This window comes from Anopheles funestus, chromosome 3RL, assembly GCF_943734845.2.
Source record: "Anopheles funestus chromosome 3RL, idAnoFuneDA-416_04, whole genome shotgun sequence".
Lineage (NCBI taxonomy): Eukaryota > Metazoa > Arthropoda > Insecta > Diptera > Culicidae > Anopheles > Anopheles funestus.
This window is the reverse complement of record NC_064599.1, coordinates 27,560,116-27,584,244: the sequence shown is the minus strand read 5'-3', so window position 1 is coordinate 27,584,244 and position 24,129 is coordinate 27,560,116. Positions and strand designations below refer to the sequence as shown.

General features: G+C 38.6%; 3 protein-coding genes across 3 annotated transcripts; 2 read left to right on the top strand and 1 right to left on the bottom strand.

Moving 5' to 3' along the window:
* The first annotated feature begins 1,316 nt into the window (after nucleotides 1–1,316).
* LOC125770870 (microfibril-associated glycoprotein 4-like) lies at nucleotides 1,317–3,169 on the top strand. Its single transcript, XM_049440909.1, has one exon. The coding sequence runs from the start codon at nucleotides 1,329–1,331 to the stop codon at nucleotides 2,277–2,279; it is 951 nt and encodes a 316-aa protein (XP_049296866.1). The 5' UTR covers nucleotides 1,317–1,328; the 3' UTR covers nucleotides 2,280–3,169.
* Nucleotides 3,169–24,097, bottom strand: LOC125770869 (uncharacterized). Its single transcript, XM_049440908.1, has 5 exons — nucleotides 23,071–24,097; nucleotides 5,259–5,639; nucleotides 5,055–5,175; nucleotides 4,644–4,992; nucleotides 3,169–4,505 (listed from the first exon to the last, which is right to left on the bottom strand). Exons 2-5 carry the CDS (start codon nucleotides 5,620–5,622, stop codon nucleotides 4,188–4,190), a joined length of 1,152 nt encoding a protein of 383 aa, XP_049296865.1. The 5' UTR covers nucleotides 5,623–5,639; nucleotides 23,071–24,097; the 3' UTR covers nucleotides 3,169–4,187.
* Nucleotides 15,369–18,087, top strand: LOC125770868 (arrestin domain-containing protein 17-like). The gene is made up of 4 exons (XM_049440907.1): nucleotides 15,369–16,091; nucleotides 16,168–16,299; nucleotides 16,377–17,141; nucleotides 17,235–18,087. Exons 1-4 carry the CDS (start codon nucleotides 15,971–15,973, stop codon nucleotides 17,462–17,464), a joined length of 1,248 nt encoding a protein of 415 aa, XP_049296864.1. The 5' UTR covers nucleotides 15,369–15,970; the 3' UTR covers nucleotides 17,465–18,087.
* Nucleotides 24,098–24,129: the final 32 nt, after the last annotated feature.

The following is a 24,129-nucleotide window of genomic DNA, read 5'->3' as shown; positions in this document are numbered from 1 at the left end:
TAAACCATAATAATTCCGTAATCAGACATCATCCAAGATATCTGCTACAACACAAAAAGATACTCTACACAACAACGAAACCGGAAGAATACGTTCAAAGGTATTCCTATACAATGGAATTTATCGACAATTGCATATTCCCTCTAGTGATGGGAAAAGAAAGTAATTGTATTGTAGTACAAGATTACACAATCACAGCCAAACTCATAGCGGATAATCTCTTACTTATCGAGAATGCAAATGGACAGCTAATCAAAACCGATTGTGGCCCAAATGACAGAATACTGAGAGGAAATTTCCTACTTACATTTTCTAACTGTACCATTCAGTTCGAAAACCAAACATTCACATCAAAGGAAATCCATGTAAAGAGCCCTTCAGTGTCAGGAACAACATTCAACACCGCAATTCATCGAAAAATCGTAGAAACTCCTTTGGCGTCCCTAGACAATAGAACATTAACGAATCGCAATCATATCGAACACATTTACCTACAACAGTACAAGAATATAACATGGAATTGGAGTCTGTTAAGCGGAATCGGACTTAGCTTTGCAGTATCTTTAATTTTGATCATAATTGCCTATTGCTATCTAAGTCACCTAGTATCAGCAATAGTAAATCAAATCGGTAAAAGAAAATCCCGCCTACAGAACGAGCCACGCAACCATCGCAGTGAAGCTACTCTCGTGGACAGATTAGACGCATGAGGACACGCTTTTTTCACCCCCCGGAGAAGTTATGTGCCTATGACAAGCGACCGTCATACGACACCTAGAACAGTGCAACATTTCCCACGGTTGTCGTCCAGACCGGACCAGACGACAACTCAGCAGTTCTGGACCCCGTTCGCCATCCGACACCATCAAGCCACGCTGCACCAAACACCATCGGTTAGGCACAACAAGTAGGTTTAGCTTAGAATTAAAGTTTAGTTTGTATCGAGCAACTCAACTGTAAGCAACGAGTCGTCATTAATAAAAAGTTTTGTACTTTAAACTAATGAACACGCGTCGCCTACATAATTATGTGTCATGAACTCAGCTATATTTAGCCACACATGTTGATAATGTTTCGCTATCGTCATTTTGTCAAGGTCACACAGAAAGCATGTATGCAAAGAATTTTAATTCTTTATCTTGGTTAAGGGTACTTCCCAAATATATGATAAATGTATTCGTCGTGATAATCAAAGAACAAATCACGCTTCGTAGAACGGTCTTTATAAGTAGCTGCATCACTTCCGAACCACAGTTTAGTGTGGTACTGTGCATTGTACGATAGCGATCGACGGATTCTGTGCTGAAATTCTGCGGATTCTGCGCGAAATGACTTACTGGAGCATTGTGTTACTTACCTTGTGTGTTGGAGTGGTGGTAACTCACTATCCTCCTGACAATCCACCTTATCTTTTGGATGAAGCCACGGCTAGAACCGAATCACGAATACTAGAGCGAATTGAACATTTATCACGAATCTTGAGTAATACAACAAAAGTGTTCAACGATCGTGTAGACGAAGTAAAGCGTGATTTCAGCAGTGTATTTCTTGCACTAAATGAAACGAAAAGTTCATGCCGTCAAAGTATAAGTCAAATGAAAAACGAAACGACCGAAATGTTTAATGCGACAAACAGAGCTTTAGGACACATTTCGGAACAATTAAGTCAATTTTCGACGTTAACTACACATGGGATGATCAATTTAGAGCACAAGCTAGAACGACGACCAGAGGATACGGGAGTGTATTTGATTAGACCAGATGCTTCCAGCAACAGAACGTTTGAAGTATCACGTGATTGGACGAACAATCACGAATTCGGAGGTAACTGGATCGTTTTCCAGCGACGGTTCAATGGTTCGGTCAATTTCTATCGTAACTGGACCGAGTATAAGGATGGGTTTGGTGATCTACATGGCGAACACTGGTTAGGATTGGATAAGCTGCATGCAATCTTGAAACCCCATCAACACGAACTGCTCGTTGTGCTGGAAGACTTCGACGGTGTGATTGCGTATGCACATTACGCTAACTTTAAGATCGGAGATGAAGGCGAAAAATACGTCATACAATCGGTTGGCAAATACACTGGTACGGCAGGTGACTCATTTACCACTCACGGGAACACAACATTTTCAACATACGATCAGGACAATGATGAATTTTTTTCCAACTGTGCCAAATCGTATGATGGTGCGTGGTGGTTCCATCGATGTTATGAGAGGTACTGGATCAGCAATACAAAATATTCTAGTAGCGTAATATTTACTACATATTAGTTCTTTCTTCCTTTTCTTTCATGTAGTCATTTGAATGGTGAATATTTGCAAGGAAAACTCACCATACGAGGTGGTATTACCTGGTACAATTTTCGAGGATATTTTTACTCCCTGAAGAGCACCAAAATGATGGTTCGATCTGTTGGCTGAAAATTTGATAAAAGTTGAACAATAAAAAATAAAATTTTAAAAACCATATTGAATAAAATATGATTCGATGCACAAAAAACTTCTGTGATAATTAATACGAAAAAAAGAGAAGACAGAGAATAGGCCAAAATTAAGATGAAATGGAATGGATGGAAAAATAAAATCAGTATGGTACAACAGATCAACCTTTATGGGATCTTGTCAACAGTCTTTCAATCAAAATCAAATCAGAATCAAAAAGACTTTATGGGGTCAACCGACAATACTTCAGCCTACCAGAGCCTGGCGAGTCTAATTCGTTTTACGATAGTGAGTTCATTCAGTTCATTTGCTCTTGTCTCGGAGGCTTATGAGAGAGCTGGAGCTATATCAGCTCTACATAATCCGAGCTTCCATCATCGTGGCAGGTGTTTTGAGCTGGAAAAATTTCCTCAGACTGTAGAAAGACCGCTAGACAGCCACCACTCTAGCGCGTAACTTAACATCAATGTTGTTGTCTGTGCTGATCTTTGACTCAAGATATAGATAGAGTGTTGGACAACTTCAACCACAATCTGTACGTCACTCCTGCGAAGGTCAGGATTTGATAACAAATCCGCTAGTGGTGTCAACATCCATTTGGTTTCAAGCTGATTCCAAGCTGATTCAGTTGACATATTTAAAGCTCACTGGTAGTTGTGAGATTTACTACCGATATTCAGCCACAAGCATATTCACTGAAATAATTTAAACCCATCCGTTAAAAGAACCTCTCAGGAGTATTTATTTTCGGTGTAAATTTCGCATCAAAACTTGATGCCGTGTTTGATAAAACTGTTTACAAAAGTCCTTCCACTATGGCGCTAAATCGTCTTTTACATGAAACTGTATTATTTCTGCTAAATTGCATAAATGGGGTTTTCTACGTTAGTGTGTTCAACTTTACCGTGTATTAATTAAATGCTCCCATGCAAATTGCTGTTGTAAAATTGTACGAATTTTGACTTCCAATGGCCCAAAACCCACACTGCACTAACACTTACGACTAGTTCTTGTACAAGAGAAAAAAAACCTCCCTCTGTTTACAAGCTAAAGGTACGTTTCGGGCAGGGAAGGTGTTTCACTTTGCTAATGTTATTTTGATATTTATTTGAATAAATTCAATTTTTTTGTTTGTTTGCTTGTTGCGTAATTTTGCGCTACACTGGTTATCGTTGATCAATCGCTCACGTACTGTACGACTAAGGCTACTTCTGGGGATGAAACACACATACAAAAACACACACTTACTAATAGGCACACGGGCACACATAAAACGTGGACAGTCTGGTTTTGATAAATTGTAATCTATCGCGATCTATCGCACTACCGTATGAAATGTAATGTTAAGTGATAGACACTAATTTGTTCACTTCACTACGTTAAATGACTCGTTACTCTTGTTGGCGTAAAAGGTTCTAGCGCAATCGAAGATTTCATTAAATGTACCATTAAACGTTAGAATGTAATCAGAATTATCTTACTACTAAAACGTTATGAGTAAACTGCATTTGCAAAAAAAGTATTTCACCTAGCTTGAAATGAGTATTTGGATTGTTGGTCGAAAATGATTCAATAAATACAATTGCATAGACACACTTCAGACATTTCAAACGTTTTCAAACTTTTCAAAGCCTTTATGTGTTGATCATGAACTCTTTTTCATTTCAGATTGGAATGTTTCTTGTGTCAGTTTGTACCCAAAAGCTGCTGTAAAACAGTTGACAACCCCTATAGCTATCAAACATAGTCTGATGCACTGATCGTCCCTTCCGGTAGCGTTTCGGAATGTTTCTCGATCGTCAGCAAGTTGTTCGTTTCATTCAAGAAGTGGCTTTGGACGTTATGATTTTTGTGGGGCGATGACATCTCCTTTAAATCGACAATCTCGTACGGACGCTCATCTTCATCCTCACCGCCAGCCATGTTGGCATTGTTGAGCAAACCGGAATAGTACGCACTGCCGGATCCACTAGCACCGCCGCCGCTAGCGCTATGGGAGCCGGTCGGTATTGCTGGCAGTGGGCAATTCATTATTAGAATGTCGTTGTCTGTACCCTGAAAGAAAGTGTCTGTCTTTAAACTGTGTTTTGAATTCGTTTGATTTTTGTTTTTCTTTACAATTTACAACAACAACGTTGTCTTAACAATAATCAGCAACAAAATTGCACTCCAACGCAAAGCAAACTTACTCACATGTTGTACGGAGCCTGATTTATAGGAGGTAGTTTCTGAGGGACCTATTTCGTTTCCCACTTCCGCGTAGGACGCTTCATCGATCTGCACCGGATTGTAATTATTGTCATCCATGTGCGTGTAATGGTTCTCCACTGGCAGCGTGTGGGAGTTTACCAGCTGATCCGGCGTCGAAAGATTCTTGCGACTGCTAAACCATGTCCACAGGCCGGAATTTGTACTACGAGGGCTACATGACCCATTGGTTGAGTTTTTCGATGTTTGATTATCGAAATTCAACCCACTGGTATCCTTTGTACTACTGGAATCGAAACACAATGTGCGAAGTCCATGCTGGTTCGTTCGAATTCTGGAAAACATTTTCATCTGGTTAGTAAGCACTTAAAGTGTCATACGGGCATTCGATCTTACCTTTTACATCTAAGAAATACTATCATTATTATGGCACCGAGAAAAGCCGATGTTAGCGAAACTACTATCAGCGCAAACGTCCAATTAAATTCCTTCGTGTCTGAAGATGAGAAAATTTCCTCTAAGAAATAAATAAAAATAAGAAATAAAAACATTAAATTGATAGTTTCACTACACGCATTCGTTTCTTCCTACTAGACATACTTATCGCCCCATCCAGTGATAGTGTACCCTTGTCCTGCCAAGCCCATGAACACAGGTCACAGGTGGTCAAACCGTCCGGTGCAATGGATTCCTCTAGAAATGGTGGTCTCGGTGGAGGTGGTACAAACTTTCCATTCCAGTAGCTCTGATCGATCGTATCGATCACCTGCATTTCGTCGTCGATCATCGAAATATTTTCCACTTCTAAGCTCCAAGCGCTTAGAGAATTGACTTGTTTCAGTGCGTTGCTTGCGGCACCACCCAATCGGGCGCCTTCGATCGAAGAGCTGAAGATGTGTTTTGGTGTATGAAATGCAACCTTGGTATCATGTTGCTCAATGCGGCTGCTCGTGCGTGTAAACATCCTTCATTTTTATTGATCTGCAAATGAGAGAAAAAGGAGAAACCAATTACTCTCTATATTGCTAGCACGTTTTAGCTACAAGACTTAAATTCGTTATTGTTATGTTACTCCATTTAAAAAAAAAACTTTAAAAAACTTATTTTTTATTATAATTTTTTATTTAAACCATTATTTCAGTGAAAAGAAACTTATTTCAACATATTCGCATTAAAATAAATCAATTTAATTTTTTTTCTAAATTTCCCTGAAAAAAGCTAAGGCTACAGCCTTAGGAAATTTTCAAATATTCAGAAATTTTTTTATTTTTTTTATTATTTTTTATTTATTTTTATTTAAAGCTTTATTTGAGTGAAAGGAAACCTATTTCAACAAATTCGCATTAAAATACATCAATTTATAGTTTTAGTTAAATTACTCAAAAAAAGAAGGATTGCCTTAAGAGATTTTCAAATTTATAGATTTTTCTTTAATTTTGTATTATTTTTTATTTATTTTTTATTTAAAGCATTATTTGAGTGAAAAGAAACTTATTTCAACAAATTCGCATTAAAATACATCCATTTATAAATCCATTTACTAAATTTCCCAAAAAAAATCTAAGGCTATAGAAAGCTATAGAAGGCTATAGAAGTGTGTGAAATGACAAAACAGGGCTAGGAGGACCTAAGAATGACACAATAAGAATGACACCAAACCATCCAATCAATAAATTCTTCATGAAGAGTCCTCATCTACAATTCATATGTTCTATAATTAGTGGCACAATAATAATGCTTTCTATTTATTATCGTTCATTATCACATGTTTAAACTTATTCGAAGTGTAAATTCCAACTCTTGATATGTTTTACAACTAATAGCATAACATGACGAATATAGTAAATGTCACACAGTTTCACCGTCTGGATTCAACACGCTGCAGTTGATGAATGATTTGATTCTTCTGCATGAAATTTGAGCTGTTTAACTCTGCTCACAAAAACAAATAAACAGCTTATACGTACATTCGTGTAAAAACCCAACAGCGTTTAATGTAACACAAACCAAGCGTAACTCGGAACAGTGTTAAGAAACTCTAGAAGAATACGGTCATGTTCATGACACCGTCTTCTAGCGGGTCAGACACGTTCGAAAATTGATTAGTGTGTCTGTAACAGGAGAACAGGTGTAGAAGAGTTTCCGTATTTGTTCAACAATATATGCAGTTTGGGGTGGTAAGGAGGAAGACTTACAAGGTCAAAATTAACTAATGCCATTTGCACATTTGAGTCATGTTTCTGGCCCAGCTCAATAGTGTCAAGTTTTTTCAAGGTACGTATGTTCTTATGCTCTTCCACGATCGTTATTTTGGGTGTTAACAGTTTCCAAAAAGTGCTGAAGAAGATTCGTGTTATTTATTAAACATCGTTCCTGGTGGAGTTTCGTGGTCTTAAAACCTCTATGGAAAATTGTATGTTGTGCACAAAACCTTTGACGGCATATAGAAGTTCATAGCGAGATTTTTATTAAATTATCTTATTATTTTTGGTCGATTATTGATTGCTAGCTCTTTCTTTTTATACATGATATCTATCTATCAATTTCCTGTTACATAGAATTTCCCCGATCATCACGTGTCACAAATTAAAGAACATTTCCTTTTCTGTGAGCGTCAATTACTGAAAAGACTAGCGAAAGATCGTCAAAAGAGTACTTTAGAACATTGGTTGTAAGTCCTCAGCACTGAAACATGTTAACAGTTGTTTCTCTTTTTTTAGAGACAATACTGCACATAATAATTTCTATCTTGTTTTGGTTGTTTGGTGATTGGTGGGAATTCCTTCTGTCCCTTAACATCATTACGTAGTAGTGGAAGGATCCCTAACATCAATAATTTTTGCTGTTGAAATACGTTCCGAAACTCGTCAAAATCTACTTGATAACTTATACTCGAACTGTTACAAAACTCAATAATAACCCCTGTAATCCTTCACGGATGCTCTCGTACAAAAATAACTGCAAAACTCGATATGAACTACTTTAAAACATGTGGAAAATTGTCACTAGAATGGAAAACAAATTCCAGGAATAAATTTAATGTCATGATGCTAATTATTTTGAGTGTTATTGCTAGCAATGTACATGAGCACAATATAGACGTATTTCTGGTACTGGAATCTCGATTCTGAAAAACTCGTCAAAATCTACCAGAAAGCATGCAACTCTGTCAAGATCTACTTGAAACTTATTTTGGAAAATTGAACTCTAAAACTGTGGAGAACTGTTCGTAAAGACCGTTTTTTTGGACCAAAGACCATAATGCAAGTAATGGTTTTGATTGTAAAATGCGTCGATAAATAATTTCAAACAAAATTATCTGACTATTACAGAAGTTATGATCCCTAATTATTATTATTTGGTTTAGAGCATTTCATTTTATGACAACTATATCTCTGTAGAAAATTTCACACAAAACTAAACAAAAATCTCTGAACCATAATTTGTTGCACATCAACGCCTCACGAAATATTCCCATGCGTCTAACAATCGTCTAGCTCAGGCATGAGCAACCTGCGGCCCGCGGGCCGCATGCGGCCCTCGAAGTGGTTTTATGCGGCCCGCGAAGCAAATTTTATAGCAAATGTTATTAAGAATTAAAAGTGCAAATTACCCGGTTAATGCAACACGCAAAACTAAAAAAAAAAGATTTTTAATCCTAATTCATTTTAAAAAAATACAACAATGCATCTAGTCCGAAAAAGTCCGGATAAAAGCAGCTTTACTACATTCATTATTATATCAATACATCCTGCAATGTGGCCCGCCAACCAGTTTTTGCTTTTGAATGTGGCCCGAAGCTCTAAAAGGTTGCTCATCCCTGGTCTAGCTGACAGATTTTCCCGCCAATAGAAAACCAAACGGATGTACCATTCCACATCAATCCACATAACCACATAAATGAAAGCTTTCCAATTACTCACCAACGTGCCCAGGGGGTGGGGGTGAGTGTTTGGCACATTTGTTTCAAAGCTGACAACGCTTCCCCCGGCACTTTACCAACATGCCGACCGACAACGATAACCGCCCCGGACTCGAATCAATCTCAAGATCCACTTTCGACTATATTTGCGTAGACTACACACATTCAAAGTGTTCTTCGTTTAGCACAACAGCAGCAGTACGTACTTCTGCCACGTTTAGCCAGTCTCAGCACATTCAATCGTTTTGCAACAAGTTCATCGTCCTTTTGCCTATTGGGGTACAAGGGCTTTTAACACCAGTCGGCGTACTGCAAAATGTGGCGACCGTCAGCGTCATTTGTAACGGTTTGCGATATAAAACCGGGAAAGGTGTCGTGTAGCGGGATATAGAGACAGAGAATGCTCAAACACTTTACAAATGACTTCATTTGCATGGTCAAACACTGATATGTCGTCGCATCATGGCGCATGGTCCTCCTGATGGCTGAAGTACGTCAACGTCGTCTGTCATCGTTGTCGCGCACATCATCCGATAAAATGGTTTTCCTCTCCCCGGGGGGGACAGAAGCCAAATGCGTCTCGGTGAACATATTTGTGCAAACATTACCTGGTATATGATGTCCATAAACTCAACCTACAGCGAGTATTCGCATCTGTTTTGTAACATTCTTCGACAAAAGACCTTCTGGATCGATTAGAAAAAGTTGTTTTATCTGTGTTTGGTTTTTAAAAAACAATTTGCACGAGTTTTTACCCCAAAAATAATTCCCAAACAAAAACGTTAATAAAAGTCCAAAGAAAACGTTAAACACAAAATCGGTTAGGAAAAAGAAAATAAATTAAGTTCCACTTTCCAAGTGACGTTCAATTTTTTAACGATGCGCCCACAACACCAAAATAGAAACTCCATTAACGGGCCTCCTTTCTTCTTTGGCGCAAAATTTTCATCGACAGCGCGCCCGATAGTATCATTTCACCGCAGGCAGTATCATTGCGTCAAGGACTTTTACTTAGAGTGCCGTATCTTGTGCACATCTTTATTCAAAAGACAGTAATGAGCGATCGCACTGTGGCGTAATATTCCCCCCTCTAGTCCACTTCACATTCACAAGTGGTGGTACCAGACTTGGCAAAACCATTTATGTGCATCGAGCGTGATGTAAAGCGGCATTCTAATCATGCAACGGCTTATGATACCGCATGATAGGCCTTCTCCAAGGAATGCTACCGCCGAACAACGTCCCGTACCACCTCGGTGATGCCGTACCACCCTGAAAATGCCGGGCGATACGGTGCATCGGAACGGCGCGAAAGGATACTCGCTGTTCGTCTGTTCGTACGAAAAAGAAAGCATTTGGAAAGGAAGCAATGGCTAAAAAACCGTAATTAAAAATTCTACCCGTCTTTGATGTGTAACACTCTAGGGCCGCTGCCAGACGGCTAGTACTTCGCTCCGGTAGTTCACAATACGGCGAAGGTAATTTGAGCATTTTTTGTTTTATTTTTTTGTTTTTTTCTTGAGTGTGTTTTTTTGTTTTGTTTCAATTCTTCCTGCTACAAAAGCAACTAGTATTTGTTTTAACGTGAAATTTTATTATAATTTACAAGTGAATGCAATCGAACGAACTTTTTGAAGAAAAAAAAACAATATTTCTTTAGTTTTGTACGCCTTTTCAAGGAGATGTTGACGAGTATTTCAATATTTTTGCATAGGTAAATCCAAGCTTCAGTTCACTTGGGTGTTTAATTGAGTTTTGTAGTAGTTTTCTACCAATTTTAATAATTTTCCAAGTAGTTTTTAATGAATGCTCCAGCAGGGGAGTATTCTATATCGTACTCACATGTACCAGTCCAACACTCGATGGTGAAGTTTGGTTTATTAATTTATTTATCGAATAAAAAAAATCGATTTCTTCCTTTACAGGGTTCATTTGATTTTAAAATTAAAAGTTCATTAGAAAATTAAAAAAAAAACTTTTCAGTAAAAGACTATTTCACTAATCTAATGAGTATTTGATTCCGTGGACATGGATTTTAATTTTTATTACGTTCCATTTCCACATCGAAAATTCCTACGATTTCAACATTGTTTTCTGACTGATGGTTTCCATTTTTTTATGTTTGATGTTTTTGATTATTTGTTTTGAGTTGTAACGACAGAATCATGATTTTTATGATTTTAATGACTGGAAAATGACTTGGAGAAGTTTTTCGTTTAAAATGTAAACTTACCCTTGATTGATAGCTTCCCCTAATTTTTAACCAAGTTCAATGGGTAGTTTATTGAAAGGAAAAATTTCGGTTACATTTAAAACTGAACTGAAAACCCCTGTAAAAATGTTGCTCCTATACTAGGCATGAAATTTGAATACAAAAAAGTGAAAAACTCTGCTGTTTGATTCTTCTTTCATCCATCCACCGTTCGTTGCCTTGTTCGTCCTGTAACCGAGCGGAATTATTAGGAAAACCCAAAAAAAACGCATAAAGCTATTAGTCCTGGATAATTTCTGTAACGTTATGTTAGTCTGCCGAGACGAGTGTTTTCGACGAACTGAGAAACATCTGGTACATGTGCAATAACATTGCATGCGTGCTTCGAGCAGCACTTTCATACTTTTTTAAATTCATGCAATCACACATTCTACCTTCAAACACATTTTCTATCAAGAGCCAGTCGCACTAGCTACACACACTCACGAAAAAACAAAACAAAGTAAGCAGCAACAAAAATGCTACGTAGAAACGCTTCTTATGAACTTCATGTAATGGATTATTTGCCACCGTGTATGAGCGGTGGCGTGTTCAAGTGGTCGGTTTATGATCATACTCTCGATCCTACGTCTCGCACTTCAGCGAAAACCACTCAAATTGACTGCAGTTGTAGATGCAACCATTTGCCCAGCCCGACACGATTTCAAGTGTGGATAACTGGTATGAATAGGTTGTGCTACCCCAATCAAATTTCTCACCAACGTTTGTGGCTTTGGAAAGGGTACGAAAGTACGGTAGGAACTATAGTGTATGGGGCAGCTGAAAATTTGCATCAGTAAGTAAAGGAAAAAAAACAATGCACAACTCAACCAATGTTTTGTTCTGCAAATTTAAATAACTCCAGGGCAAAAAAATGTATTTTTAGGTGGTTTATTAAGAGTAGTCGAATTAAACTGGAAACTTTAATAAAAATACTTTACTTTACTTTACTTTACTACTTTAATACTTTACTTTAACTTTAATAAAAAAGAAACATTTAATCATTGTACAGCTCTGTGACGCAATAAATGTGTCCAGCTTTGAAAAATAAATTACCGCTTCGGTTCATTCTGATTTTTTCAGTTCAGTTGCATACATACTCTAATCCTTTCCGTCACGCATTTCACGTGCAAATTGCAATCGCAGTTCATAATTCTGGTAACGAAGGTGGGAGTCAACCCAACGCCCGCAATAATCCGGTCCAGGTGTTCTAGTTCGTAGTGTTCATTCAAGCGACAAACAGAACGGTGTCTGTTGTTATGAAGGATATCTGTGTCGCTTCGACCAAAGCGTCGGGTACAATGATTTATTTTTTATTATTTATTAAAAAGTGCCGAAGAAGTATTGAAAACTAAAAGTTTTGCTTCACAATGCACAACAAAACTGTAATAAGATTTTTATATTTAATTATGTATTTTTATTGTAAGATTCCTCGAATAATGAAAAGCTATACTCATATATATTTTTTTAATTTCAACGATCATTTTTTTTAAACATTGTCCAAAAAACGCTCATCAACGCTACTAAATTCAAATTTTATCTAGACAGATGACTTGATAACAGCAGCTGCTTATTCAAAGGAAAGTATATAATATTCAAGAGACATGAATTAGCAAGCAAGATACGAAACATTTTAACGTCTTTCTAACCACTTCATTTTCTGTCTTGACAATTTATTTACGGGTAAGTAGATCCTCTTTATTCTCAGCATGTTCTCAGCTTGAAGTACTTCACAACTCATTTTTGAAATGCATTTCATTTATAATGAAATATTAATAGGAAACACTCAAAATTGCGCACAAATATAGATTTCTATTGCCAACATTTTGCTGCAAATAATTCAATATCATTCTGTCAACAAACAACTTATCAAACAATCAGTTATTTAAATTTTATTTCCACACAAAGTTTGAGATAACGTTTACTCTAAAAGACAAAAAAACCCAAAGTTTTCCATTACCTTTAAAATCCCACAGATGTTTGTCAAATTCATCTTGCTTCAACGAACCATACACACAACAGCCTGATCTACCCTGATCTTGATCAAGAGAACCATGAAGGAACAGACAACAAAACATGTACGAGAGAGCATACTACATAAACAAGGGCGACATATAACCACAAAGCGGAAAAGAATGTCGGCGACCGCGGTAACAGCGTCACGATCCTTTCGGAGGTTACATTTACGGACTACAAATTTGCTGCAATGTTAAGGCGTTCATTAAGCGCGGACATAGCTGCAGGTGCAGTTGCACCGATTACTAAGTAGCAGATCGTGAAGAAAGATCACACATTAAGATTGGTGTGAGCTGCGGTGCTCGAGATCATTCAATGCCTTTCGCGGTGTTGCAGGTTCATTTTTGATGATTTTTAACAATTGCATTATTTTCTTACGCGAATACACAAATTTTCTCGAGAACATATAACTCATTTAAGTAAAAATATACATTTGAAGTTTCGTGAAACAGTAATCGAATGCGAGTTAACGATGCGGAATGTAAACGAAATTCGCAACAGCTGGTAACGTTGCATACGTTTAAGTTGGTTTCCAGTGGAAAACCGTTTTTTTCCCGTTTGTAACATGAATAAATCAATACAACGCGGATTCCGATGCGAATGAACATTCGCAAAGCTCGAATGGCAACAACAGCTACTCGCATCGTCTGTTAATCCTTGTACATCCGTACCATGTCACAATCTTTGGACATTGAAACATGTCTAACGTTTTGAGTCGTTTGATCGATCAGCCAAACTATCGCTACACCACAATCGGCTGTGCTGCAGTCAAATGTCTGAAATCAGCCAACACATGGCTGAGGTTTGCACCGTGAAAAGTTGCTTAATTTATTTTAATTAAAATCAGTACACCCACTTCCCCCTTCTCCCACACTTTCCTCTCTGCCCCTTTTTTTCAACAAATATACACCACACCAAATTATGTTCAAAGCGTTACCACCGATCAAAAGTAGTTTTTCAGCTTGGTGATTTTTGTTTTCTTCCATCTGTTGTCTGCAAACCATTCAAAGACACAAGACGACGAACCCTGGGGCTCAGAATGAATGTTGCAAAACTGGGACGACTGCATAGAAATGCGTTTCAGGAATTGTACAAAATATGTACATTTCTGATGAATCGAGTGTTCCCCGTGGTTGACAAAGCCGTTTGTGAGGGAACGGAGCACAGATCGGCGCAAAACCGGCCAGTTTTGCGGCCCGGCATACGGGTTGTTCTGTATGCTCGTTTATACGGAGTATGTGGAAGCACATCTTCGCTGATTTTTGCTTGGAACAAGCCGCAAGCCGTTTAGTATTGCCCGTGGCCTCATGCTATTGCTTATTCTCCGAATGCGACTGCTGCCTGAGTGACCTGACAGTCCACTTAAGAGCTTTACCATGTTCGACGACGACCAATAGCGATCGATCCGGTGGTTGTGTGTGCCATATTTGGGACGATAGGAATTTTACATGAAATATGTAACGAGTAACGCATTGTACTTTGGATAGCGAGACCATGGAAAGGGGTCCTTTGCCACCGATAGTATGATGTTTTCGCTTCGGAACGATTTCTCGCAGCGAAGTTGACACCGATCCGTTTTGTTTTTTTTTTCTCTTTTCCCTATCCCAAATGCAGCATTTTAATTTGAATGCAAATGAGCGTGATGAAAACTGCGCGATAACTAAAACACAGAAACGGTCATGTAAAACATTTCCTGTCTAATATAATGGGTTTCAACCACTTTCCAAAACAAGCGGATAAAATTTGCTGGATTGAAAAATTCTCATTTAGTACAAAGTAATGGAAACGAGTTTTTATATTATCTAAAGTATTTTAGATTTTTTAAAGATTTTAAGGAATCTCAACTGATTTATTTTATTTATTTTTTTGAATTTCTAAACTTTATAGCACAAAGGTATAAATCTTTATATGTTTCACAAGATTTAAAAACTCTGTCGATAGATTTTTTTTATTTCCGTAAAGAACTACTTCAACAGCCTAGGGAAATGAAATGTCCATTATTGAAATAGTCCTTTATCGTAGTGAAAAATTCTACTGACAATTATAAATGAGCTTTAAAACCCTGTAAAGGAAAATGATAACAGGGTATGACAGGGTAACAATTATTATTTTACATTAAAATATATTAGTTATTATACGCAAAACGCACACACTTTAGTTTCATGTAGAGCCGAAAAGGGAATGCACGACAAAATGAGCGAATGGAAATAACGGTTGCTAACGATAAATGCAATAATCCGTGACAATATTTCGGAAATTGTAACGAAACTATCACTAATAAAATTATCGTAATCTTGGCGTGATGCCTTCAACATTTATCACAACACCTGGTATATCCACCAGAACTTGTAAAATGATAAAAAAGCACCTTTCGAAATTTTTAAAACAAGAAGCAAGAAGTAAAGATTGTTGGTTGTGTTCTCTTTTTTAGTAAAATTTTGAAAAGATAAATCGGTGCAATAGTCCAGAAGATTGTACAATATGTCTTAAGAAACACATTTAAAATTTATTTCATTATCGTAATATCCTTCGCAATAAAAGAAAATGTGACATAATAGTTATAAAACCAACAGAAAGAATCATTTTTCAACGCCTACAGTAGCAAAGCAAACGGTTCTAAATCGAATGATTGATGATGGCCAAGCTTAATCCTCGTCTGTAGCCCTTTGTATCACCATCGCGTGGAGCAATTATACCTTATTTAGCCTTGTATCACAGCAGCAAATAAAGCAAATTTATCTCTTCCTAACCTTCACCTATTCCCTCACCTACACCTACATGGGATTGGCTAAATGTAAGTGATTCAATCCGCTAGTCATCTAAAACTAACCCCCCCGCTAGTGAAATCGCAATCTTTTCACAAAAACCCGCCATATCTTATCGCTGTTTCGCCATTCCAACAGATAAGCTTAACGCGTTGTGCTACAAAACTTCCGTGCATTTGGTCGTGCGTCGCGAAACAGCTCACACCTTTTTTCCTAGACCGCAACCGTGAACCGTCTTCATGTGAAAGTGTTTGGTGGTGAATCTCTCTCTCTCTCTCTTCTTGTGGCCACCTGGCGTACTTTAGCCGAGTTGTGATCCTTTGCAGCATTTGCTACCGCTCGATCAATCCAAGATCTAATGGCTTCTTCACCCGCATGTACGATCTCATTCGACAACAATAGTCATGGCGTATTTTTTGCTGGTCAAAAGTTTACTGGCACAGTAGATATTGATCTTCCGAAGGCAAAGAAAGTGAAAGGTGCTCAATCTACGGTACGCACTCGAATAACGCGGTGTCGCTAATGGTGATGTCTACGCTCCTCAATATTTCGCAGGTATTTCGTTAAAAGTTACCGGACTGGCCAGTGTCCTATGGACGGAAACCTATGGAACTGGTACGACGATTGCATTCCAAGGACGAGAAGATTTCCTCAAACATTCCATGGATTTTGTACGCTCCGAAACAGGTACGGATACGGATGCCCACATGCAATCGCTCACTCTTTAAGCTGTTCGGACTTTTCTAATCTTCCCCTCCACCCAGATGAACCGATCGTAATGGAACCGGGACGGCAGATTTACAAGTTCGCACTGCAACTACCAAACAAACTGCCCACATCCTTCGAGGGTGATTATGGCTATATTCGCTACACGGCAAAGGTCGTGTTTGAACGTCCGTGGAAGTTTGATCAAAATTACAAAATCGCGTTTACCGTGGTGAATCAACTCAATCTAAATACCGTGATGCCACCACTAAACGTGGCGGTAGTGCAGGAACACATCAAACACTTCTACTGTGGTCCGTGCCGGTCCGAACCGCTCGCCATCAACGTGAAGCTTCCGATGACGGGTTACGTGCCGGGACAGTTCATTCTCGTCACGGTAGACATATCGAACGGTAGCAATAAGTGCATTACGGAGGTGAAACTTAAGCTGCGCCGACGGGTGCGTTACTGTAGCAAATCACCCTACGAGCACGTGCGATCCGTGTACAACACGCTGGCCAAGTTTCAGTGCAGTGGCGTCGATGCGAAACGATCAGCCGGATATGAACGACGGTTTCTTGTGCCTTCCGAACCACCGACACGCAGCGACACTATCATTCGTATCGAGTACTTTGTCGAGCTCACTGGCAAGGTGCAGGGAATGGCATACAGTCCACAGGTGCGAGTTCCTATCACGATCGGTACGGTACCCCTAATGAACCTTAGCCAACGGCAGCATAGGGCATCGGTTGTTGAAGCACATATGACAACGGCCTCGTCCTTACCTCGCAAATTCTTTCACGGTAGTTTACAGTCGCTTGTGAGTAAGTATTACCCCAAAAACGAAATGTTTTTCCAACACTTTTTCATACTAAAACAATTGTTTTCATTTTTATCATATTTAATCATTTCCTCAGTTCCACACACATTTGAAAAGTCTGCTGGTCGTATCGATGTTAATATACAGGACGATGACGAGTCTCCATCCTTGGGTATGGTACCATTTTCTCCACGCTATCCAATGTACCATTTCGACACAGATAATAAACCTGCCAGACAGAGTGCAGTCTTACCATCCCTTCATGCTACACCAAACAGCGAAACTGATAAAATTCCAACAAACAGTACGCCAACGATGGACAGATAGTTGACGAAATGGATTAATCATGCTAACCCAAACATACGCACGGTTATAGGCGTGGTTTCAGTTCTACCGAATTACGCCTGTACGTGATTGTTTCAACAAACACCATTCTATAAAACAAACACCATTACTAAATGGTACTATCTTCAATGTGATGTATGTTAACAGATACTTATTCGTCCATCGGCTACTGGTAAGCTTTTTTCTTTAACACGTGTTAGATAAGAAACAAAAACCCTGCAATTAATTGAGTTTATCAACTTAACGGTACTTGATAACTTTAATTACGCGTGCTTCACAATTGACAAATTGCTGTAACGCCAGTTAATAATAAAACAACTGGACTCGATCGCCGTACTTTATTCAACTACCTAAGAAGAGTTCAACAGCATTACAGGGTTTTCGAGTTGATGTGAGAAACTTAGTACTACCGTAAGCGACCCTATTATGGTTATAGCACCAATTATGGTAAGCTTTATATTTTATTTTCAACTATGCTTCATTACTCTAGGGAAACGGACACTTTTTTATCATCAAATATTAACCCTTCCATAATGAAAATAAACCACTTTTAATATAAATCGTCAAAATGACTGATAAGTCATGAAGTTATGTAGTTATGGATTTCACATTAAAAAATACTAATAAACACATAAATTTTGTTCCAACGGAAATCTATTGCATTTAAAATTTTCGCAACTAACACCGTGATAGCTTTGCCTAGGTTTAAAATAATTTTTAAAGAAATTTTATCTAGCAAAGAATCAATAAAGTAGATTGAGTTTCGACTTTTATCTCTAAATAGTTGACTTCCATTCAAAGTGGATTCTGAAATGGTTCTAACTTTCATACTTCAACACAAAAACCCTGTTATAACACTGGGTCTTTTATGTAGATATCACCCAGCAAAAAGCATCTGTTATTCTGACGGCTGGAATTTATTGTTTCTCAATTGCAACATACAATTAACGCAAAATAGTACATTGAATCTGCTAAGCAGAATACAGTACGTAACATAACTATAACGCCACTATCGTTTTATAGCATGCATGGTTTTCATAATTCAGCTGTTAAAGTCTAAATATTTTTTACCAGTTGATTTACAATATACCGAGTCTGTTTATATAAATACAAAGCATCATGAAAGGATAGCTTTTGGATGTAACTAGTACCACGAATGTTGAAGCATTTTATGGCTAGGGCTGTGAGTGTAACAAATAGTTGAATGCGCTATTAAAGTGTACAAAACCGGAAACCAATCGAAACTGAACAAGAAGGAAAATAATAAACACCGGTATACATTTTAGCATAAAACTGTATCAATGCAACGTTACAATTGGGCCGCCGCTACACACACACTCAATTTCCCCCCACCGAGACTACGTATGCAAGCGGTTCCAGTACTTCGTTCCAGCGGCAAGTATAACTTGCCGGCATCGGAATGCAGCAGCAAAACAGAACGGTCCAACTACAACAGAACAAGAAACCACCAACCTTCATTTACCTTTCGCCAAGTGGTCCATCGACCGATCGGTAGTTATGTTTCGCCTGTGTGTACACCAACCACCTCACCACAAATTACACCTTTAAGCACAAACCGTCTGCATCGATCGGGCACGGTTCCGGATCCGAAGATGGAACGATGCATGGGGAAGAGCTGAAAAATTATTCAGCCAGGGTGGTCTCGACCCCGGCAGCAGCAGCAGCAGCAGCAGCAGTACCATCGACTACCAGTGTGGTTCCCATAAAAGGATGCAGCGAAGGGAAGTCTCGATCAGCTTTTGCAACGAAACAGCGTACGGGTGCTCGAGCAGGTTGACCACTTTCAAAGGAAGTGTGTGCAATGTGTATTGAGCGATTTTGTCCAAGCTGAGACATAGCCCATCTTTGTATTTGCTTTCTTATTTAATTTTTTTTTTCTTTTTTGTTTCCTTTTTTCTCGCTGTCCAATTTTGCCAACACAAAGCAATGTAAAATGCTTACGGTATAAAATTGGTAACAAATGATTCACTTAAGAATCTACATTGGCTTAACGAGTAATAGTTCGCAATTGAGCATTATCAGAAAACTAAATAAAAAAATGTTATACTGCAAAATCAAATAAATTTTTTTATGTTTGTACCATAACTTGCATTATGGTTAATTACTCTACAACATATTATAAAAAAAAAACCTGTTCTATAAAATTGTAGCCACACATTATCGTGCGTTAATTTACTAAAATACTACTAAAAGCTATAAAATAGTTGTTTCAAATAGTTTGCATTAATTTACGTTGCGTTAAATTAATTCAACTTTCTGGTTAGAATTAATGAATCCTATTATGAAAATATTATTAACATCTTCTTATAAACATGTACTGTACATTAGACATGTACAAGCCATTGTATCGCTCGAATAAATAACGTTAATAACCATAAAATGACTATTTTTATAACATGCCATAATTTACGTGTCACTCAATTCATTCCATGTTTCATTAAACGAAATGTTCATTGTGAAGTACATTTATTTGCTTTTTTGTCGTTTATTCGTTATCCAGCATCACGTTCCAGATATGTATACTTTTTTTACTCTCTTTTGAAAAAAAGTAAAACAGAAGATGCTTGAAGTGTACCGTTTATGCAAGCCAACGTACTTGCGGGAACATCTTGCAAACAAAACGATAAAAGCAAAAGAAATGTAACATGCCGGTAAATGATATGTGTATTCACCTAAACATACCTCCAACTTGTTACTCACAATGGACCGCGACGGATACTAATAGTAATCTTTCATCAAGTTCTTCCCACCAACGCCCGGAAATCTTCACTCTGAATTTCGTAATTTTGTCCCCCTTCGCATAAGATGGCGCATGAATGGGTTGGTGGTTTGTTTTTTTCCAAAAACCCCACTCCCTACCAATCGAAAGTGAAAAAGCAAAAGCCCGAGAAAAATCTCATCCCACACCCGCTGTACACACCCGGCACATTTGTTTGCAGCACACCATCAAAAGCCTGCGCTAGATGTTGCGATGATGTTGCTGAAACATACACATAAATTTTAATTACTTTCTTCCTCTTCCTGTTGCACAAAAGACCACAGCAGCCAGCACATTCTGGCATGCACCCGTGTGTGCGCTGGCAGCATCTTTCGGGATGACGAAACGTGGTTCAATGTGTGTACAGTGAAGTCTTTCTTGCTACAGCAACATTCCAAAAAAAAAACGACACAATCTTACCAATGAAAGGATCTACACGCGCCAGCGTATGTTACCATTCGGCCGTGAGTTGAATTCTTTTCAGAAAGTGGCTTTTACTGACTCTGCCAGGGGGCATGAAGTTGTCCCATCCTTCCATAATGTACTCGTCTAATGAGACTTTCAGTGTATGAAGGGAACATAGGAACGTTTGAGATGTAGGAAAGATGGGTAGAGAGAGAGAGAGAGAGAACAAAAAAAAACGAATCTCGATGCTATTTGTCACATCTCATAGCACAAACCATGCAGGTAAGTGCATCGGAAACAATAGACGGTTAAACATTTGTTGATAATGTTTTAACGTTATAGCACTAAATGGAGCTTTTAGCTTGATACTCGCGGGAGGAAACTGTACCATACAATTAGAAATATTATATTGCTTTAGCTCATCATTTGAGCTACTTCATTTGGTTCATCATCTGAGCTACTTCTTTTAGCTCATCATCACAACGATCTCCCCCATCAATTCCTATCCCTTGGAACGCTTCGCACGCTAATGGTTCTGTTTCATCAGCACCTCCATCAACCCTTGTAAACCGTATCCGTAGGCAGACTAAAAGTTCATTAAAATGCTCAACCGCATACGTAATTGGAAATGTGCTGCAATCGTATCGGCTCATTTACCGATGGGAAAAGTACCCATGCCGCAGCAAAATACCGGGAAAACACACACAACACACACACAAAACGCACGCCCGAGAACTTTACCCCTCGTAACGCCTACGCATGCTGTGCGCCACACGGCCATCAAATGTCTTTAATTGGGCGATCCTGCCATCAGGCCCGATCAGGCCCGTTGTTTCCTCGAGCCAATTTGCAGATAATCGGCAAACGAAACCTAGTACGGTACTGCCGTTACGATCGGGACGATTTTTACCATTCGCTCCCAAACGTACGATCGTTTTCACAAATGGCACGGAACGCAATCGCAATCGTTTAGAAGAGAATAAAATATTTTCCTTCCAAGATCGCTTTCGACTCGTGGACTAATTGGATGCAGTCGTTTAACGAGGTGGTGGTGCTTAAAGTTTTCTTCGTTCTGCGTCGAGATGCATTGACATGTTTCGGTGCGAACGCTTTTGTTTTGTGTACTGTTTATTTAAAGCACATCTTTATTTATTTTCGATCGTATGATTTTTTTTCTGATCGTGAAGGTAAAAGATATTTGTCGTTTATGTTTGTTTTGCAGAAAACTTTTTATATCACGCTTCATTACTGCTATAAGCTGCTATTTATTCATCCATCAGTGTAGTTCATTATTATTTCATTTGCTATAATTTATATTAAATTCATGCAAACAGTTTATAATATCTGTTTGATGGATTGTTCAGTATTTCAATATTTAAATTTTACTAAAAATTTAATGCTATAAAACAAATTATGTTGATGAATGTCTCATGTTACTGTAATTTTAAAATGTATCTTATTCTCATATTTCGACCGCATTCTAATCTTGCTGTAGATTGTTAATTGCTTTTCACAAGTTTTCAATTACATTGTTTTACTTTCAAGAAAGCACCCATATTTTACTACTATTTTCGACATTTACTACCTGGATTCTTTAACCGTTTCTTTTCAATACTCCCTGTTGTTAAACATTCGCTCAGTTTTATGACTCGCACAATCATGCACAGCTGTAAAAGTGTTTTCAGCCGCCAGCAGTACGTTTAATGTGTCTCCCCACCCTCCTTTCCGTGTGTATTATACCTGGGGACTCTTGGGAAGTTTTGACAAAACATGTAAAAAGTCCATAACGAGTGTACGAGTATATTAAAGTTTGCATATACTTCTGCTTTCGGCTGCAATTCGATACCTGCCCCCAGTTCACGCATTGACCAGCAAAGCAAAACGTGTCACATTGGCTTCATCGAACGGTACAAACCGATCGACCTGTCTCGTGGTTGCATCGTTTTTTGCATGTATTTTTTTTTTTGCTTTCTCCTTCCTGTTTTACTTACACCATCATTCACCTTCCGTAACCGAAAATGGAAACCGGCACCACATTACAATTTTTATTATTTACCATCCGGAACCCGAAATGATCAAACTAATGATTGAATTTTTTTGCCTTTGTTGCTCCCTTGTCCTGTTGGCCTTTTCGGTCTTCCACTTGCTGGAAATGCAACTGCATAAATTTTACATCCTGTTAACCCTCGCCAGTTCCCCAATGGTCACAACGAGGGACCGTAACACACAGCACATGACGCAATTAAAGGTAAATAAAGGTAATTTTATCGTTCCACAATGTTGGTGTTTTGCTCTCCATTATTTTTCTGGTATATTTTGGTGGGGTTATGATTGACAACAACGTCTTTTTCTTTACGTTTCATTTTTAAATATTTTTTTTTTAAATCAAAACAGCGAAACTCACCTTGCAGATGTCTAGTTCACAATTTCCTTCTGTTAGCTTGTTTAATTGTCATGTTTGGTGTACTTCGGCGTTTAATTATACAACACAAATTTATTTTTATCGTTAATATCGTTATTCTTCTACAAGTCTAGCCTCTTTACAAAACATGCCACTTACTAAAACCACCTTAACAGCAGCAAAATCTCACTTTCATTTTTTTACAATCACCAACACAAGGTAAATCACCAACAATTTGCTTGTAAACACATGTACCTCAGTGACTTAGTCATGCATAGAAAACGGCCAACTAACAACGGATGGCACCTCATTCACTGATAACGTAACACAACACAAAAACAAAAACCATCACACTCACATTAATTCGTTCCAAAAACTGGCCGGCCAAACACATTCCTTACGCTGGCGCCGGAAACCGCGACGATGATTATTATTTTCCTCCTAATAACTTCATTTGCCCGCACGCTTTGGTCTTCCGTGCGTTCGTTTGATCTTTTTTTCTGTTCTCGTTCTTCTGTTTTTTTTTTTTTTGGCAAATGCTTTTGAACGAGAAACAAAAAGGCAGTGGAGATCAACCAGCGAATCGTGAAGCTGTTTTTATTCCTTCTACCTTCTGCTCACAAAACATTCAACACTTTTTGGCACTTGTCGCGTCAGACCGTTTGATGCTTATCTCGTTCCGTGTGATGCGTTTCCTGGGGTTTTCTCGTTTTTTTTTTGACCGATTCGTGCCGTGTTGCCCTTACCGTCAAAACACTTGATCACACACTCACTTAAGCCCACGACGAACCGAAGTGACCATCGTCGGAGCTGGCCATCATGCCAACCCGGGCAGAGTGCTGTGCATTGCCGCGATCGGTTGCCGATCCACCAGTGGTTGTGGCCGTTAGCGCATCGCCAAACATTACGATGTAGATGCTGCAGAAGAAGCACCACCAGAACACGCTGAATGCCACGATGCAGAACCCGAGCAGTGCCAACCGTTGCACGTACGCGCACATCCGATTGCACATATTAACTGACGCTGCACCGGGCACAACTGCACTGTTCGACCTGCGGCTG

Bases quoted from the DNA above. Each gene is read 5' to 3' on its own strand.
- LOC125770868 (XM_049440907.1), top strand. From the start codon at position 15,971: ATGGCTTCTTCACCCGCATGTACGATCTCATTCGACAACAATAGTCAT. The intron at 16,092-16,167 runs GTGCTCAATCTA...AATATTTCGCAG, and splicing joins GAAGGCAAAGAAAGTGAAAG to GTATTTCGTTAAAAGTTACC. The intron at 16,300-16,376 runs GTACGGATACGG...CCCTCCACCCAG, and splicing joins TTTTGTACGCTCCGAAACAG to ATGAACCGATCGTAATGGAA.
- LOC125770869 (XM_049440908.1), bottom strand. From the start codon at position 5,622: ATGTTTACACGCACGAGCAGCCGCATTGAGCAACATGATACCAAGGTT. The intron at 5,176-5,258 runs GTATGTCTAGTA...TTTATTTCTTAG, and splicing joins ATCACTGGATGGGGCGATAA to AGGAAATTTTCTCATCTTCA. The intron at 4,506-4,643 runs GTGAGTAAGTTT...ACTTTCTTTCAG, and splicing joins AATCAGGCTCCGTACAACAT to GGTACAGACAACGACATTCT.
- LOC125770870 (XM_049440909.1), top strand. From the start codon at position 1,329: ATGACTTACTGGAGCATTGTGTTACTTACCTTGTGTGTTGGAGTGGTG.